At 34.1% G+C, this 20,042-nt stretch overlaps 1 protein-coding gene across 3 annotated transcripts in view; it reads right to left on the reverse strand.

Moving 5' to 3' along the window:
- The window catches only part of PCDH7 (protocadherin 7), a 252,554-nt gene that overhangs the window by 125,394 nt on the left and 107,118 nt on the right, over window positions 1-20,042 (reverse strand). For 2 of the 3 annotated variants that reach the window (XM_056490653.1, XM_056490650.1), the window contains one exon: window positions 8,268-8,484. In XM_056490653.1, the coding sequence (XP_056346628.1) occupies window positions 8,268-8,484 (217 nt within the window). The remainder of the gene's footprint in view (window positions 1-8,267; window positions 8,485-20,042) is intronic. The other variant, XM_056490654.1, reaches the window with a different exon arrangement.

Here is a 20,042-nt window from a genome sequence, read left to right on the forward strand (position 1 = left end):
TATCTGTGCACAAAAATTGTGTTGGAGCATAAAACCTCTGGCTTTTTTGGTAGTGGGGGTTTTGTTGTTATTGTTCCTTGCCCAAACAAGTCAAGAAGCCCTGAAATATTAAGTTACTGTACTAATAAACTGAAGAAATTTCTTAAAAATTCTAATGTATGTCTTGTTCTATTTCATGGCTGTTTATTTACTCATTCAAGACATTCCAGTTGGCATTCACATTGAATGCTTTGTTGCTGTTAAAGAAAAAAAAGCAATATAGGTGATACTGTAGTAATGTTCAGAAATACTCAAATGCCTGAATTCATATTATGCTTGTGTTTAAATCTGCTTGTCATCATAGAAACTGTTCTGTTTTTCTGAAAATCAGTAAATGTAAAACAGAACTTTCAGAACTACAGATGACATATATCATACTGGAGTTTCTAATTCCTTTAAATACCATTCTGTAGATTTTGGCATACTAAACTAACATTTATATTTGCTAAAATACATAAGAGATACTCACACTTCCCTTTAACCTTTGAGGTTTAAACCTTTCGAAACAATAACTGAATAAAGGACTTCTTATACAACAGCAAATTTCAGTATGGGTTCAAATCAACACATTCTCATTAAAAATTCCTATGTACTTTTCCTTTAGAGGGAAGGCTAGGAAGTTTATTTTTCCTTTGCCCAACCCAAGACTAATGGGACACACAATCACTTTGAAAACCTCATTGGGAAAAAGAGATATTAATAGTTGCATGCAATGGAAAATGGACAAATTTGAATATGTAAATCCAGAAAGATTACTAAATGCACATTATGTGGCTCAGGGAATCAGAATTCCCAATTGTTGATGTATAAAGACTACTCAGAAAACAAATCAGTTTATTTGATGCTATATTTTTACCTGAGAACTCTATTTTGGCCACAAGATGATCTTTGGTCTGACCCTATGCATTACCTAGATTTCCCACATATAGAGGAAAAAGTATTTTTCACTACAATTAAGATACCCCTATAAAGCACTTGTTTTGAATCTTTATTATATTTGAAGTTTTGAAGGGATAGAAAGATGTAATGTTGTCCAGGAAACAGAAGAATCTGTCATTAAATAAAGCCAACTGGGAAATACAGTGTGTTGAAAGGACTCATTGGAACAGAGGAAAAATAAATTTCCGTTGAATCTTTGCATTAGATTTTTTTCAGGAAAGAGCCTGCCTTGGATGCAAAGGTTGCTAAATATTCCATTCATAGAACAGATGTCTGTTCTTCCTTGAGTCTGTAAATTTTGGAATGCATTTTGCCTTCCATCTACATTGAGGACTGTGACAGTATCAAAGGGAGTTCTGCAATCTGCATCAGTGGGAGGCTGCCTGAGCTAGCAGCTGGCACGGAAGACTTGGACTAAAGCCTAACTTCACTAAGTCAGTTGCAAAACCTTCATCAAACTGGAAGTGATGTTCAAATTATTACTTTTTGAGGGGTGCACAATTTTTGGATCAATTCACAGCGTGACAGTGGACATACTGCTTTACTTTCTGATCATTTCCTTCCTCCACTTGTCAGTTTAGTATTTTCCTTCATATCCACCTCAGTGAATTGATTTGAAATTCATAGATGAGGCAGGTTATATAACTGCAACTGTCTAGATCTCATGAGCATTTGCAGTGAGAACTGACTCACTGAGATGTGTACAAGTGTGCACCCCCACATGTACATACAAACACTTCCCTCATTTGCTTAATCCTAACAGATATAACTGCACGCATGGCTCCTTAAAGTTATCCAAAGTGTTCCTCCACTTTCAAATTATTGGTTAAAAACTGGTGGAATGTAAACTTGGAGTTCCTTTTTTAAAGGGTAATAAAAGAAATCAAAGATTTAGTGCATGGCATTTCAAGTTATCTGGTATCAAAGATTTAGTGCATGGCATTTCAAGTTATCTGGTATCAACAGATTATTTTAAACAGTGAACAGTTATTGCTGTGCATGTTTTCTTTTTAAGAGCAGAATACTGAAATCAGGAGTGGAGGAAGAAATCCTATATATATGATTTTTCAGAAAAGAGGCATATGCTATTCACTCTGCAGCACAAAAAGAGCTAGAACAAATACAATGGGAAAGCATCAGAGAGAACAGGAAGAGACATACAATTCTAATCAGAAAATCAGAAAAGTGCTGAATAATTTGTTTTGCTACCAATGTGTGGGAGTGGATTTCCAATACATAAATATGTGATCCTCCTTTGATTCCAGCAGATCCAAGCATATGCACTCTGAGCAGTTCCAACCCTGATCAAGCAGAAAACCATTCACAGCAAACTCAGGTACAGTTCTTGAATAGAACATAGAAGTTGTTGATATTTGTCTGGACAGTCAAGAAAATAGAGGAGGTAAAAAAAATGGTTTTCTGTTGTCTTCAATTAACACCATTTCTGATCATATCTGGTGTATATTTGGGGCCTTACTTTGCACTGTGCATTTGAAGCACAATGAAAACATAAAATAGTAGTTAATATACAATAAACAGTGCAATGACATACAATGGACAACCTAAAATAATTTCTCAACTTTGTGTGGTAAATTATTGACTTAATAAAATAAATGTATATGTAAAGATATATATCAGCACTAGGAATTTTACACAAAGTCTATTTCCCTCATTTCTATTACAAATATGTATACATAACGCTTCAAAATACAAGTAATTCTTAGAGAACAGGAACAATATAGTTTTGAAACTTAAAGTATTAATGTGCATATAGGTTATCAAACTTATTCTTCTATTGAAAAAATTCATAGACATATGGGGTAAGGTCATCTAAAGGAACACAGTAAAAGACTAGAAATTAAATCAAGGAGAAAAGCAGCCAATGTTCTTCCCAGCCAGGTTCCCTGCCTTACATAAGACTGCACTAGTGTATCAGGGATTCCTGCACAGTTTGTCTTCTGTCTTACAAGCTGGGCTCTTTTTTTTTTTTCCTCTCTTGAAAAATGTCTTTTCACAGATCTTATCAGAATGCTGCATTCTCAAAAAAAAAAAAAACTGGTGCAAGATATAATTCATCACTGAATATGCATGTGCTCCAAAACATTACCCTTGTATGTTGCTAGTGTTACAGAATTCAAAATTCATCATGTGCTTAATTATAGGTTAAGATTCTTCAGGAAAAAGGGCAAGAATTCTTATGTATTTGTATTATATAATAATTTTTTTGCAGCACTTTCTTGTATTGTGTGTTCACGCTTGCGGAATGGTATTTAAGAAAAAGTAGATGTAGCAGCCATGATAGAAGGAAAAGAAACCAACCAAAAAAAGAAAAAAAAGGAACTGTGTAATCAGTGTATTGAAAACTTTTACTGACTCAGCCTCTCAGACGGACTACTTACATCAACATTTTCAGGATACAATTTTAAAGCAAAATTATTCTCATGCAATTTTAGGACCTGAATTCAAGAGGAAAGAACATTTGAAAATAATGGGAACTGCAAAAATGCAGTCATTTTCTGAAATAAGTCAATGAGTGTCTGTTTGCCATTATACAATAAGGACAGTTAAGTCTTCAAGAACATTAAGCTGTGTTATTTGCACTAAAAAAGCTAAAAGAAAATAGACTGTAAACATGGCTCCACTAAATTAGTGGATTCTTTTCTTCCCACTTTGGTCCAGAGAACAGATTAAAAATATATTTCACAAGTAAAAGTGAGAGAATGTTCTTATAGATAAAATTAATTTCATTTATTAATTGAAAAAATTCACTTTACATTTTCAAGCCGTGATTTCTTGCATAATGAAGCCCTTCTCTATACTGATGGTGGAACTTGCAGTCTAAATCTAAAATTGTCATTGAAAACAGAGCATATTATCAGACTGTATGAACCAAGGTAATGCACTTCTCTTTCCTGGCTTTTATTTCTTCATGTGTCAGTCAGAGAGTAATTTATCTACTGATTTCTTTGTGGGAGTCAAGTAACTGAATCACAAAAATTCTGAGCTCCTTTTTAAGCTCTGCTCCTTACTTTATCTGTGACTTCAGACATGTCACTTAATCTTTCTTTACTCCATTTCCCCCTGCAAAAATGGAAGCTGTAAACCATTCCTTTATTTTCCTCCTTTCACAGAGATGACTGCTCTTCTCCAACCCTATTTGATATTGAAACAGGGGCTAACTTAAAATTCTGTGCTGCAGATCAAAGATGTGTTCACGTAGAAGTACCTGAGCTAGCTTTAAGGCAGATATCTCAGGTGTGTCAAACAGTTTAATTAGGACTGCATGGAAACAAATCTCCAGGGAAGATCGTACAAGCCCTAACCTGCAGTGCTGCAGTTTCACCACTATAGGTCCTCTAGCCAATTAAAAGAAAAAAAATAAAACTGATTAGGTCACTACATGCATAAATAAACTGTAGGTATGGAGAAGCCAGGGGGTAGTGAGAAGGAATATAATGAAATATTTCTGAGAGTTGGAAAAAAATTGAGAGACCTAATAGAACCAGGTGGAGGGAAATTTAACAGAACAATGAAAGCTCTGTTTAAGATCATATCTGTAATTAATAACATAAGAATTAGTATGAAAAGGCTGTCTTGTCCATTCCTCAAATTGTGAGAATACATCTTCTACTATCCCTACGTTTGCTAGAAGAAATAGAATCTAGAAAGATTTATAATTCAGAGGAAAGGTAAATTATACCTAAACATAATAATCCATATATATAAAAACTAAAATGGGATGCTTCCACACTACTTCTCATAATGAAAAAAAAGGAACAGTCATTAAAATAGTCAAATAAGAGTTATAAAAAAACAAAACCAAACCAATTTTGGCAGCCTTCATAGGATTTCACTGTTGAAAGACATCCTTCAGGCCAGTAACTTGGCTTGTGGTAAATTAGTGGGTTTTTAGTACTACTATTATTATTATTTAGAAAATCACATGCAGACTATTAACTGTTGGAGTCAGGAGAAGAGGTAATTCTGGAAGATTCTGTCTCAGAGTTTTTTAAGATTTTCCTCTGAGATGCTGTGTTAGTCATGGCCAGAACAAGAAAGCTATGACAAAAGACCAGGAAACTAATTTACCATGGTAATGTATTTGCCCTTGATATACAAATATGAATGTAATGGAAATGTTCTTCAGAAAATTATTGTGCAATTTACATTAAGACAGTACCATTCTAACAGCAAAATCAGTGAAGGCTGCACATATGAGCAGAATTTCCTTGTAAGGAAAGCTCCAAGGGCAGGGGATAAATTAACTCAGAAGTTACTTTTGGTTCTGCAGATTTTACTAATTAACAAGATCTTTGCATACTGAATTTTCACAGTCAATCTGCTAACATTTCTTTTTTCTTTCCTTTTTTCTTTTTTTTTTTTTTTTCTCCCACATCTGACACCACAGCTAATCAGCAGAATAAAACTTCAATCTACATCTGACAGTCATGTAGGCTGGTGGGCAATGTACATCGTGTTCTAGGAAAATCAACCCCCTTACCCCTTTTTTCCAATTTTCCAGTGTTTTATTCTCAACTGAGAAAATGCAAAGCAGCTCTTAACAGCAAACAGAAAGCTGAATTCCCTGTATACTCTGCTTGTGAACTGAACCTTCTTAAATTTCCCTTAACTATAAGGATTACTTGTTTTCCTTAGTCATCTAGGCTTGAAAAAAAACAGAGGGGAACATATTGGAAAGTTTCATGTACTGTGCTGGAGATTATTATTCCAAATTCTAAAATGAAAGGAAATCCAAAGCAATTAGTTACAACTGCATTGTTTCACACAAACTGAAATCAAATTGTAAATATTTTAAGTAAAAATTAATAACCAAGATCACTTCCAAAATGTTGTTTCCATGGAAAATCTTCATCAAAATCCAGTATAAATCCTGATTAAAAGCTAACATAGCCAAACACTGCAGATTACTTAGATTCCAATTAAATGTGACAAATGAACACTTGACAGACTTCAATTCTATTTCTGTCAGAATGATCTATTAATATTGAAGATTATATTATCAGAATTTGAACAATGCAATAGCTAAAATACAAGTGGACTTAAGAATGATATGACAGAAAACTCTCACTTAAATATCAGGTATTACATACATGAAGGAACAAAAGTATATTCCTTCCTGTTCCATCATTATTTATAGATTAATTTTAACAGAAATTTCTGGAGGAAGATGACATGCTACTGTTGAAATCTTGTCTTTAAAATGTGACAGCAAAATCCAGAAGTCTGTAGAGTATAATTTTCACCACAATATCACCCACCTTTTAAAGGTCTCTGTTCAAGGTTTTGTAAAGGAGGAGGAAACACTGATTCTATGCATCTTGCCATGGAAATTTTTTTTACTGAAATTCTTTTTTTTCATTCACCATGAACTAATGTATTTATCTACCTCTATTTTTCTATCTATTGATTTTAGAATACTATTTTCAAAATCAAATCCAAGAAATTCATTCTACCATATATAAAATAAATTATTTTTTAAAAGCATCTAAAATATTGTAGTTATTAGTATAAAATTCCTGGTTTTGCATCAGCACAAAAACTTAAATTATTTTGTTTAAACTTATGACACTCATAAGTGCTCAAGCACTTTTCATTTTCAATTGCACTTCAGTTAGTGTTATTTTCTTTTTCATTGGCTACCAAATGCATTAAAAATTATATTTTTGGGATTCTACAGTTTCTCCAGCGTGGATCAGGCACACCTCATGTTAAAATACTTTCTGAACTCAGAAGTTCTACAAATTCTCTACATTGCTGGATGTCCAAGGGAATTGACAAATTGTATTATCCTATCCACAAAATCTCACTATGAGACAGACAATAAAATAATCAGCCCAATCTAGGTACAAACTCTATAAGCTTTTTTCTGATATTTTTTCCAGCAATACCATTATCACTTTTCCCCCCTACCACATCCCCAGAAAAATGAAATGTAAACAAACATATTAATATAAACAACCAAGGAGAATATATAAATGCAAATGTATAAATATACATAACTTAATATATCTTTAGATGGAAAATACTATCTTCCTTTTTAGTAATTTTTATTTTTTTTGCTATTGGGATATACACTTTAAGCATATGTAGACTGCTGTAGACTTTCTTCAGTAATATATACTAGATTTGGAAATATCTTCCCATGAAAAATAACATAGTTTTAATGGGTTGACACATCTATCTCAGATAAGACAAAACCCCAAGAACGATTATTCAATATTTTAATAATCTCTGAAAAACTAACATGTATTTAGCCAAACTAATTAATTCATTCTATAACAAAAAAATACACCACCCTTCTTGCATGTAGCCACCTATCACAATTGATTTAGAAAACCCATTATTTGTTTGATTATCAAAAATCTGTACACTGACATGTATTAATTTATTTTGTTGTTTATGGGCAAATGAAAATACAATGAAGTCAGTCTCTGACTTCATAAAACTTTAGATCAGAGCCAAAAAGAGGAGAACAGTGAAATAGTCGTGTTTTATAAAATACATTTCAAAATGAATAAGTTTTTTTTAATTTTTAATCCTGAATAGTCTTAGATAGAAATAAAAACAGAACCTAGCCTGAGACTTATATTAGCATTTTTGGTTTTAATAATAGGAGGATTACTATGGAATAAATATGTATTTAACATTTTCCCCTTCTATATAAATGAACCCTGAATTTAAATTAAATCTTGTAAAAGTACTGTACAAAAAAAAGCGTGAAGAAAAGGAAAGTAATATTCTTCTATTCTGAATAATGAAGAATGGACTTCACATTGGGTTTTATTTTGAAAACAGCCTATATAGCATTTTTGGGGAAAAGAGAATTCTCTAGAGTGGGGTTTTAAAATGCTATTTTCTTTTCCTGATGTTGTATATATTACATTCTGGGAAATTTCCTAAGTAGCATTTGAATCAAAAATGGAAGGAAATGAGAACATATGTCCTTTATGGTCTTTTATCTAAAATGAAATGTATGTAATTTTATTCAATTATCATTTCCCAGACCTCTACTGATATTTTTTTCAGTGTTTTAACTACTTCTGCAGTATAGACTTTAAGTCATGTAAAAAAAAAGAAAGTGCCGTTCTAATTAGTGGTGTTACGCTCTATTATTTTGTACACCTGCATTTTAACAAACTTTAAAATCAAACAATTACAGTATTAATTATTTAATATATTTATTTATGTTTTTGGACTGACCTTTCCAAAGTCTACTTAGAATCACTGGCTAGTGAGATTATGTGTGTGGATGTTGTGTTTGCCCCTACCATTTTCCATATGCTCTGCCTCACCAACACTGCCATCCGGCGTAGTCCTTTCGTAGTTGTCCTCTGGGAGTGGAAGGGCACCCAGTCTTGGCCCTGATGAACTCTTACTGCTTGGTGTTTCTGACTCCTCCAGACCGCTGTCATAGCAACTCTGCAATGACCCTTGATGCGGGTCCTGAGGCTGACTCACAACAGAAAACGTCACTCTACGAAACGGCTGCAAGAGAAAAGATTCTGAATGTCACTGCAAAGTTCAGTCTTTGAGCAACTGATTCTCAAAACAAGACTTAAGCAAGCTAATATTTTAACATTTACCAGTTAAACAATTTTGTCTACCTTAAAGCAAACAGAAAGTACAGTTCTTACATAAAAGGCCACTGGACAGACTATGCATGGAATTTTACTGTAATACAGAACCTGCACGCAGTTTATCATAGCCTCCATTCAAATCATTTCATGGGCTAAAAAATCTGGTTATATCTATAAATTTTGTACAGTTACTCTATCAATCATTTGTAATAAGTTGATCAGAACTAATATCAATCAGATTGCATAAAGTGTGTGCACATGTATGTGTAGGATTGTGTGGGTGGGTAAAAATGCTCATCTGTAAACTTTATCATGGGTATTATGAACACAGCAACACACCCATAAGATTTCTATAAAATCTTATAGGTCTTATAGATAACTACCTGTGCTTCTGAGAGCTAGTTACTGTGAGAAAAGAGGGGGGGCAAAAAAAGGGGAAAAAAAAAGGGAAAGGGACAAAAAATTCTCTTAGGTCCTTTGCCATATAAGCCAGTGCCTGGAGACAGGGTGTGTTGCCAGCTGACTTAATAAAGCCTTTAAAGCACCACGAACACAGCTGACACAACACACTTCCACTGGGACTGTGCAAACATGGATTGTTGGAGATTTGTATTCATTCAAAATGACAGATATTGCTGTTGCTCTGGAAGCCTACATGCTGAACCCTGGCACCAAGGAGAATCCCAGGAAGGGGAAGAGCCAATCCTTCACATTTCAGAGGACGCTGAGGACATGCAGGATTTTCAGTGAGAATTTAGGGTATTCTCCTAGGATTTGAACTACACTCAAGTGGGAATGATACATTTAAAATAATTTAATGATGCATTTGAAATAACTTGCTGTTCACAAACCTAGAGAAAGGCAGAAAAGTTTCTGTTATTCTAGAAAGCACCCTCTGAACAAGCACCAATACATTAATTTTATAAGACACCACACAAATTTTCCTGTGCTGTCCTTTGGACTCAGATGTGTTTCAAGCTCTATGTAGAATAAGACATAGGAATAAATCACTCCCACTGGCAACTGCAGCCACTACAGGGTGGAAATATATAGGCCAGAAGAGAGAAAACAGCAACTGCAACCACTCACACAAGCCCTGAAGAACAGAAGTCCACATCAGGTTTTCAAGTAGAGGGCTAGGTTGGTGGAGCATCATTTTGAGGGTAAAAAAATTCTTTTGAAGGTACAAAACATTGAAGATATAAAGGTAGTTAGTGCTGATGATAGACACTTTGGACAACAAATATAATGCTGCACCTTCCTGGCACAAGTGGATCTCAAGTTTAAACAGGTGACAGTTCCCAGAAATACTTTACTGTAACTGTTTGATGGACCAAAACTTCATGTAATGAGATGCTGCAATCTGTAACTATACATTAATTACTATATAGTTATGGGCCAATGACACAAACTGTGAATCACTTTGACCATCCCATAGACTATTCCTGAATAACATACTACCCTGGCAGCCACATTTGGCCCAACTAAGCTGGGACCAATACTCACACAGTCATATTAGGTTTCCTTGGCTCAATCCCAAATTTCCTAAAGCAGAGTCTCAGATGTCCCAATCCTTAAAATAATTTAATGTTGATGCAATAACCATATAAAAAAGTAACAGCTCCAGCTGATACATCTGAGGAGGGACCCTGAAGTGAGGAAATCCTGGTCTTTTATTCTTTCATAGTCTAAATGCAAGGAAATCCTGGGCTCTTCAGCTTCTGCCACGTCTCTAGGTGTCTGGTCACCTGGATGGTCCCCATGCCCTTTATTCTGCAAAGGGTTAGCAGTCCATGGCCTCTTGCCTGGGGCTCCCAACACCCAGAGCTCCCAGCTGCACTGACGGTATTCCTCAACACCAGAAGGACTTTGCATCATCTACAGTTACTGCAAGAACAGTGACGTAACTTAAAATTGGAATTAGAAAAAAGGAGTCATCAAATATTTGGAACTTTATGTTCCATTTCTTATTGAATTATTGGAAATCAGTCTCAGCTAGATGACAGGAACAGAACACCTGTTTATCACATCTCTAGCTACCACAAGAATCACAGCAAAGTTATCTAAAATCAGTTTTGGAACAAGCTATAAAAGATTTAGGAGCATCCTGTTCATTTTCATATTCTTTAAAAGTTATATGCCTTACCTAATTGACTTGTAGGGGAGAGATGGGACAGATGCAAAGTTGGGCTGCTTTATAGCTGAGGCTGAAAATTCCCTAAGAACATCACTACATATCCTTGAAACTAAAAGAAATTTGATGTACTTTTACTGTTGCTAATAATAATTTTTAAACAGATCGGGGTGTTAATTTTGTTTTCTCTCAAGTGCTGTACTAAATAGGATAGCACATACTAACACAAAACTAATACACAGAATACTCAGCTCAGCCCTTTCCACAGAATATCAATGAGAATGACATAATGATGATAAAATTCTTACTGAAAGAATGGTGTGCATATTAATCGTTATTTTGCAGGATTCATTACACTTCTACTCTCAGTAGAGAGAATTCTGACCTTTCTATTGCATTACATCTGAGAACCAGACCTTCTCAGGCAAATGTATTGCAAATTTTGAATGCATCCGGCCCCATGGAATAACATCATGGCCTGTCCTTTTCCAATAAGAAGGAATAGACTTGGATCATAATATATGTCTGTTACCTGCATAGTTAGAAACACTCCATGTGTTTAATATAAAGAATTTTAAGAACAAAAAAAATTAAACATCTGTATTGCAGTTGACTGTTTCCTTTCATACGTCATCATCTCTGATATGCAAATTATCATACACTTTAGGCAGTATAATCTGGATAAACATTTGTCAGATCAGAACTAGCAGTTTTAAAAGATACTGAGTTTTTATACACTTTGAATACTTGGTCTAAATTAATTATGTCACCTCATTTTTACACCCGAAAAATTAGGACATCTTAGAGATAAAGTTGACAAAAAAAGAGTTCTAAACAGGTTCTAAAATGCCTCTGAAAAAACGCTGTATATGCATGTACATGTTGCTGTTCATGAAACTCCTAATAATTGTCACTAATAAGAGCATTTAAATTAAATTAGTTTAAATCCCTATGAACTAAGTTATGAACGCTAGAATACTAATACATAATAAATACTATTTATGCATTAGTTTTTATGAATGCAATAAGCCCCCTCCAAAATCAAGAACTTTCTTCATATACTCTATATAAACTTTGTTTATATCCTAACCTGCAAAATAGTTGAGGTTTCACATAAAACTGCATATTAATGAAACAATTATATTTTCAATACATGCAGAGCCCTAGTTTTGGAGCTTGACTTTAAGAACAGATAGACTTGTTAAAAAGCAATATATCCATATAGCTCCACAAGGCTTAATCATGACTTTTTCACCATTATGAGAGAGATTTTTTTTTCCATATACCAAAGTCTGAAGTTTTGCATTGTAATTCCTGATATTTCACACTGCTTGTGGATTATATTCTTTCATGGTTTCTGTATATCTGTTGCTATCAACCTTATAAACATTGTTCAAAAATGTTGGTGCATTGGTGAGTTGGTGCATTGGTGGGGTGGAAGAGTAAATCCTTTTAATGTTTAATATTTTAGAGCTAAGATTGCAACCTCAACCACTCCTCAGCCAGTTACTTCATAATTTATTCTATGTACAAAGTGTACACACTAAAGTATTCAAGTTCAGTATAATCAAGTTAAGTATAATCTTAATTACTTAACACTTGGATGAAAATAGTAAAACTTCCAGGCATTGCTGCAGTCACATTATCTACATCTCAAAGCCATAAGGACTGAAAACATTTTAATCAACTGCAAAATGCATTCCAAGATGCAACTTAACATGTAGAGAAGCATGAATTAGCCTAAACTGAGAATCAAGCTAAAGCAAGCTATACTATTTCAAATATTTCTACGAGTTTGCTCATCGTTTGCTTGGACATTACCCAAACCCCTGGAACATTAGGAATTAAAGTTCTTATTTTTTCCCTGACTTTCAACTCAGATGACTTTCCACTTTAACAGTGGAAATAATATCATATCTTGAGGTATTTGCTGGAACTTAAGGTGTCCTAAGAGCTAGCTGGAGATCATCTAGTCCAACAGTCCTGCTCAAAGTAGGGTCAGCTAGAGCACTTTGCTCAGGGATGTGGTCAGTCAGGTGTTTAATATCTTCAAGAATGGACACTCCTTGGCTTTTTTTAACAAGCTGTTGTGCAGTTTTGCAACTCTAATAGCAAAGGAGGTTTCTTTTATTTATATTATATTTTTGTACCAAACATGAAAAACAATGGTGATGAGTCAGGCCTAAATAATATAATTCCTGTTAGCTTCAAAAAGTCAATCAACATCAAGCTGCTTGTAAGACTAATACAGTGACCCTGAAGTGTGTATAGGGTAGATGTGAAAAACAGGCAGAAGAGATGCATCAACTGATCACATAAATTCAAAGTGTTTCTTTAGCACTTGAATTTTGATTCAACATGTCATTATCCTTTTCCTTCTATTCATTCTTAATTGCTGGAAGCTTGTTGGAAGACAAACAAAATATTAATGAATGATTCCTATTCTGCATGAATAGTTTCAACTCACACAACTCTTTTCCCCATTCAAATCATATATTTCTACTGTTCTAAACCTCTGTCATTGTAGTTAAAATATAAAATTGGCAGGAAATTAAATTAAACAGGCTTTTTTTTTTTTTCTATGAGAAGGCTGAAACACCTGAGATTAGTATGAGAGTAGCAGGATAAAAGAGGAGAAAGATGCCAATAAGAATTTTTTTATATATATATTTAGCCAGACACAGTGACAATTGTAACTTTAAACAGGACTTAAATAAAATTTAAAAATATTTTCATATTACAGCTCTTCAGCAGACATCACCTGTGATGAACTGTAATTAGCTTATTTTAATTCACTTTTGTTTCACTTTTATCAATTTTTCTTGCAGTAGTGGTCTTCTAGTCATGAACCAGAAGCACATTTCTTTTGTTCTGTATAAAGTTGAAATATCCATCCAATAATATCTATTTGTTTAAGCCCAAAGCTAAATGTTAAGATTTGCTCTTCAGGGATAATATTTCATAATGCATTTTGCATTATGGACATCATAGTGTAACATTCAAACACATTTTTTTCCTTTTAAGTTAAGTGCTTTTCTCAAATATATTTTGTTTCCTGTTATCCAAACTTCCCTTTCTGAATAACAGCAAGGACTTCTGAGCAGGCCAAAATTATTTTTCTTCACCTAGCTACATTTATTAAGTGAATTCCTAATAAGGCATTCCTTTATTTAAGTGAATATCACCAAAAAACCAATAATATAAAGAATATCTCTTACTCAATGATACTTTGAAAAATACAATACTCTTTCATGTGAGAATCTTCATATCAAAATACAACACACAAGCTCATTTGGAAAAATTAGACAAAACCTTAGAAGGTTTGTAGGCCAATATTCTTAGCATAACACAAGAGCTCTTGCTAGCTATTGAAATGTGAGCATAAAGAAACCAAGAATAAATGAGAATCTGAATCAGAGATGGTCAAAATAATTTTAGCATGCTCTTTAGGCTGCTCATAAAGTACATTTTTGTTATCACTTCAGCATCCAATTGTTTGAAAATTATAAGCACAAAACATCCATGATGCTGAAGTGCTCTCCTGTCGTTCTACTGCAAAATTAAATGGATGAAGTAGCATTTTCTCTTACCAAGAGCAATAACAACATGAATTAAGATTTTTATCATATCTCTTTCTATTTTCTTAAAACAGAAGCTTTTCCTACATCTTTCATGAAGATTAAACAGAAATTCAGTGTATCTGTATTTTTTTCTGAACTCAATGCATTAGATTCCAGTATTCTACTCTTTCTAACAATATCTCTTGGAATCTGAACATTTATTTGAGTCAAATCTATTATTAAGACACTATAAAAAGCTTCTTTTAGCTAAGTGCCAGTATCTAGTGCTAGTCATTGCTTATACCTTCACATTCTTGGCTTACACTTTCTGGGTTCCGTCAAACTTTTCTGTAATCTTATCTTTTGCTGAAATATTTGGAGTGTCTGTCTTTCCTGGAGGAGTTTGTTTTGTTTTCTTTGGTTTTCAGCAGAGAATGTGCTGCCTTAAACTACTCCAGGGATATTAGTTAGCAGAGTGTTGTGTCTCTCAGCTCCTGTCTTTCAGCATGAGAAATTTTTATCTTTGCTATGCTGTTTCATTAAAGTTTCTAATAGACTAAAAACAAGCAAAACCCTCATTCCCATCCTACCAGCTAATCATCCAAATGTTTGGGGTGTGAACATCATCATGTGCTCTTGAATCTGGAATAGTATTAAATAATTTAATGTGTAGAAAGGAAAAGGAATATACTTCTTAACCCTTGTTATCAGGCACCAACAAGCCCTAGAATGGAGGAATGCCTTTATAAAACTATTTCAAAAGTCATTTGCACAATATTTAATTCACCTAAGGTACAGACTACAGAAATTAAGCTCCTTATCATCCCCAAATTTGCACTTTGCTACCCTTGGAAGAAGCATCATGAAGCAAATATATTGGACCATTTTGGATGAAATTCCAAAGGAGGAAATGATCCCAAAGCCTCCCTAGATAGCTTGAACTAAAAGGAGCTAAGTTCACAGTATCAGACAAGCAATGAATCTCACAAAATGTATATAGTATGAAAATAAGTCTCAGAGCCCACTGTTTCACCATAGAAATCAATTCCTCTTGAGCTATTCTATTTGCTATTGTAGACAATTTTTAAAAATTGCTTTCTCTTTGTTTGGTTTCCCCCTCAAAGAGAGTCTTGTCTGCAAAGGAATCTTTGCCAGAATGCTACTGAAATCAGATACAGTTACCTAAAGCATATATGAACTTTTAAAAATACAAAGCCTTAGTATTAGCAAATCACTGATGCACAAGTAATGTCTTCTGTGTAATGCAAAATATTCTTGTTGATGAGATGAAATATTTTGAATAAATTGAAAATACACCAGAGTGTTCTGCATAGAAATGATTAGCTAAAAAAATAAAAAAAAAATTTGCCATCAGAAAAGTTTTGAATTATTAATGCATATATTGAATCAAAGTAGAATTTTTTGTCTTAAGTCTCACCTATGTGTTGTCATTGTTAAAAAGACCAAAATATACAAAAGGAAAATATGTTGGGTTTTTTTGTTTTTTTTTTTAATTAATAACTTAAAACCCTGCTGATAGGAAGTTATTGCTGCCTATTTTCTATTATGGCCATGTAGAATACCAGTCCTGTTGCTGTAGGCTAAAAGTTACTCTGTAAGACTCAGTGATATTATTTAAAGCAAATTGCTTAAAACTCCTGAAATGTGAAACTGTTGCTTTATATTGGAGTCAAAATGTTTGTAACTATTTGAGAATGTAGTTAACATATTAAAGGTGCTTTATATGTACAACCTTATAAAAAGTACTGATATATTCACCTGTGGAATTGATTGCAATCATCAACTTGTAATGCAACCATTACTGAATAAGAAAATAGTGTAATGCCACAGAAGGACATTATTTGTGGCTTGATTTCTTTTTTTCCCCTTCAAAAGTCTGGTAGTGAAATTCTATCAAAACAAATGTTAACTTGTGTTGCCTAATAGAAACTTTCCTGGCCTGTGTTTGCCAATGCATGCTCTAGTCAAATATTAAAATCATGACTTTTGAAGAAGCTAATGAGACAATTGTCTGGAAAAGACCAGCATGATCTGCACAAAATCTTTGAATATAACTAGTTTTCTTATGCTAGGACTTTATTTTCACATCTACAGTTTAATTTTCATTTTCTCATGTAAAAATCATTTCTATCTTTCACTTCAGATTTGGCCCCAAGAAAAGAGGACATATGTTAATCATTCAAAATATTTTTACCATACATTTTGAAAAATCATCATCTGAATACAAATCAAATTAATATACACACATAAAATACTGTACAATATAAACAGGAAAGCATGAATTATAACAAAAATATTTAAACTCAAATTACTCATGGGTAAAATGTTATAGATCTGTTTTTCATAGAAGGCTCCTAACAATTGTCACAATAGTTGAAATATTCTCTAACTGGTTTACAAAACTAAAGAATACCTTCTCAATTAAGAACATGGTCATACATGTCAGATTTCACCAAGAATTTACCAAAGTTGAAGTATAAAACTTCAGATATGACAACCATCATTATACAGCAATGTGTTATGAATAATGGTTTCTTCTCTTGATGAATGCAGGTTGTCCTTCAGTGATTAGACCCACAGATTGGTGCAAAGATTCCCTTTTAAAGGATTCATGTTATTTGCTTCCCTTCCAAAACCTTTTCTGCATAGCTCAACTGTGGAGACATTTCTTTGGATTGGTTATCTGCTTATTTGTGAGAAAGATGCACTAATTTTTCTAAACAGGAACATGTATTTGCTAAATCTCATGTTCCTTTAATCATTTTAAGGCATTCTGAAAATAAGAGCAGAAAGAAAAAGGCTTAATAAATGGCTGGTTTTGATTGAAAGTCTCATAAAAATAAAATAGACAAAAAAGGATTCACGATACATTTTATGTGTCTGATGAAGGATGAGTCCAAATTATGTTTCACTAAACTCTACAGATTTAGTAGTCACTGCATAGTCATCCCTGTCAATCATGTTTTTAAAGATATTTTTTGATCATAAGGACATTATCAAGATTGCTCATAAAGACACTCAGTCTCTAGAAAGTTCTACAAAGAGATCACAAACTGGAGTTCATATTCTTTCATTTCACAGCTATAGACCAAATGGGTAGCTTTCAACATCACAAGGAAACAGACTGATGAATTTCCAGGAAGAAGCTACAGGCCCAGAAAATAATACTGTGATTGAAAGATAATTAAAAGAATTCTGTGTTGTCTTTTCAGACATCCCAATTCATTCTTACTATTCATTTTCTCACATTTTCCTCTAGGATTAGATGCTGTGACTGTAATTCAAGACAGTCTGATGCTTGTTATCAGTTCCAGAGAGGTTTTAAATATTACAATGCTATTGAAAAAGGGGACAAGGTGAAACAAACCTTCATAGTTTCTGCCTTTAAGAAGTGTCACATAGAGAAGGAATGATTTTGCCTAATCACCTTTCCTTCTCTCCAATACCTAAGTATGGGCAATACTAAGAGTAAAAGTTGTGGACACTTGATGTAATTCCATTCTTCTATTTACAGTATCATGCAGAACATAAAGTGGAATAAAGAACATAAAGTTTTGGGATAATTAGATGTCACAAAAAGAGTATAACATTTGACTAAAGCAAAAATAGTATTTAAATGAAATGTAAGAGTTTTTCATTCTAAAGCCTAGGTTTAAGAGTATTGTCATTCAGAAAGAAATTAGGATCACATCTTGAAAATATCATATAATTTAGAAAAGAATCACATACTCCATCACGTTAGGTTGGCCTGCAGGTTCTGATAAACTGCATGGCTGGCAAGTACTGGGATCCTCATAGGACATGGTCATTCTGAATATTCAGCAGGGCAACAGCAATGCTTTGATTTTCTCTCTGGATATAACAGAGAGAGCCTTTCTGGCAAGGAATCTGGGCTTCAGTCTAACTTTGCTGTACATCTACTCCACAAATTGTTTTGCTGTGAGAAGTCACCCCAGCCAGCTCTAGATGGATTGCACTGGTAGGCTGTTTGTGAGCTTCTTAAGTGCTTTGCATCTTTATTTATACAACACCATATAGTTGAACGTGTGCAATTTCTGCTTTGAATGCTGCAACTTTCAGGATTAATTTCACTATTTATTCTTCATTTACCTCATGTGAATGAATAAGATTAGAGAGGTCAGACCCTTGGCTGATATAAATCAATGTACTCTTGTTGTCTGACTCCAGACGTCTGTTCTTTCCCTAGTTATACCAAGATGTTTTTCTTTTTTCAAACAAAACAACATAATGGGCAACAGCATTGTCATGTCTGCAGACATTCTTGGATCCTGATTGCATGAGGCAGCACGCACTTCACAAAGCCAGCTGGCATTAACAAAACACTTTCTGGTCAATGCCCTCTAAAATAAAACAGTATCAATCTCACCAAGAGCAGACCCCTAATGCAAAGTCCAGAATTAAATGCTGCTTTCCTATTTTGCTGTTTTATTGCTGCCACTATGCCATCTGGCCAACAAAATTATTTAGCACTGTTTCAGTTTCATGTCTGTAACTTTTAAAACACAAATATTTATATTTGAGTTTTGTCCAAAAATTCTCCTAGATAAGTAGCAGAAAAAATTATTTCTCTTTCCAGTTCAGGACAAACAAAGTAGAAAGTCTGGACAAATGTAGGGGAAAGAAACTCAATTCAAGAACTTTACAGTGAAAAAGAAATTTAATACTTGTGCTACTTTTAGACAGGTTTGAATTTTATGCAGATGTCTTCATCTTAAATGACATGGCTTTCTCAGATTGTTCCAGATTATTATAGGTCATTGGATCAAAACAGATTTAAAACCACAGTCTGTGTAGAATTGAATGTACAGCTTTTATTCAGAACTCTGAATGGAACAGTTAACTTTTTTTTTTTTCTTTAATTTCATGCCTTCAAAGATGAAATTGTACCTGTTTAAATCATTATGTAAAAGGTAACAGAAAGTGCACAATTTTCTAATTGTGAAATAATTAAGTGATGCTCATGTAAATGCATTTATCACAGCACTCTTCAGCTAGAAGGGAGGAAGTTGAAAGGAAAGTCTGGGTTTAAATCCTGGCTCTGCACAAATGTCATGTTTTGCTTTGGCAATGTCTTTCACCCATCTGTAGATTCAAGACGCAGATTAGCCTTTACCTTGGTATGATGATTTCCTTGACCTCATAAGCAGACTTTGTAAGCCTATAGTAGAGACTCTTGGGAGCACAGATGGGGAAAACTGCACAAGCTAATGAAACAGGATTTCACACAACTGAAGGCATTGTAGGGGGCCACTACAACACTAAGAATCCAAAATAAAGGGGATACTGCTGAATTTTTTATGCTACGAATCTTCATTAGTACATCTATCAATTCAATTTGTACATCAATCTACATTCACTGTTCTCATGCTTCTCTTCTTAGGCTTGACACCTTCTTTGCCTCAGTCTTTAGTGGGAAGATGGCTTGTCCTCAGGACAACTGTCCTCCTGGATTCGCAGATGGTGTCAGGGAGCAGAATGGTCCCTCTGTTATCCAGGAGGAGCCAGGCAGAGAACTGCTGAGTGCCTTGGATGTTCATAAATCTATGAGACCAGGTGGGATCCATCCCAGGGTGATCAGGGAGCTGGCAGATGAGCTTGCAAAGCCACTCTCCATCATTTACCAGCAGTCCTGGAACACTGGGGAGGTTCCAGATGACTGGAAGCTGGCCAGTGTGACTCCCATTCACTAAAAGGGTGGGAATTATAGGCCAGTCAGCCTGACCTCAGTAT

Source organism: Oenanthe melanoleuca, chromosome 4 (assembly GCF_029582105.1).
Source record: "Oenanthe melanoleuca isolate GR-GAL-2019-014 chromosome 4, OMel1.0, whole genome shotgun sequence".
In the NCBI taxonomy this organism is placed as follows: domain Eukaryota; kingdom Metazoa; phylum Chordata; class Aves; order Passeriformes; family Muscicapidae; genus Oenanthe; species Oenanthe melanoleuca.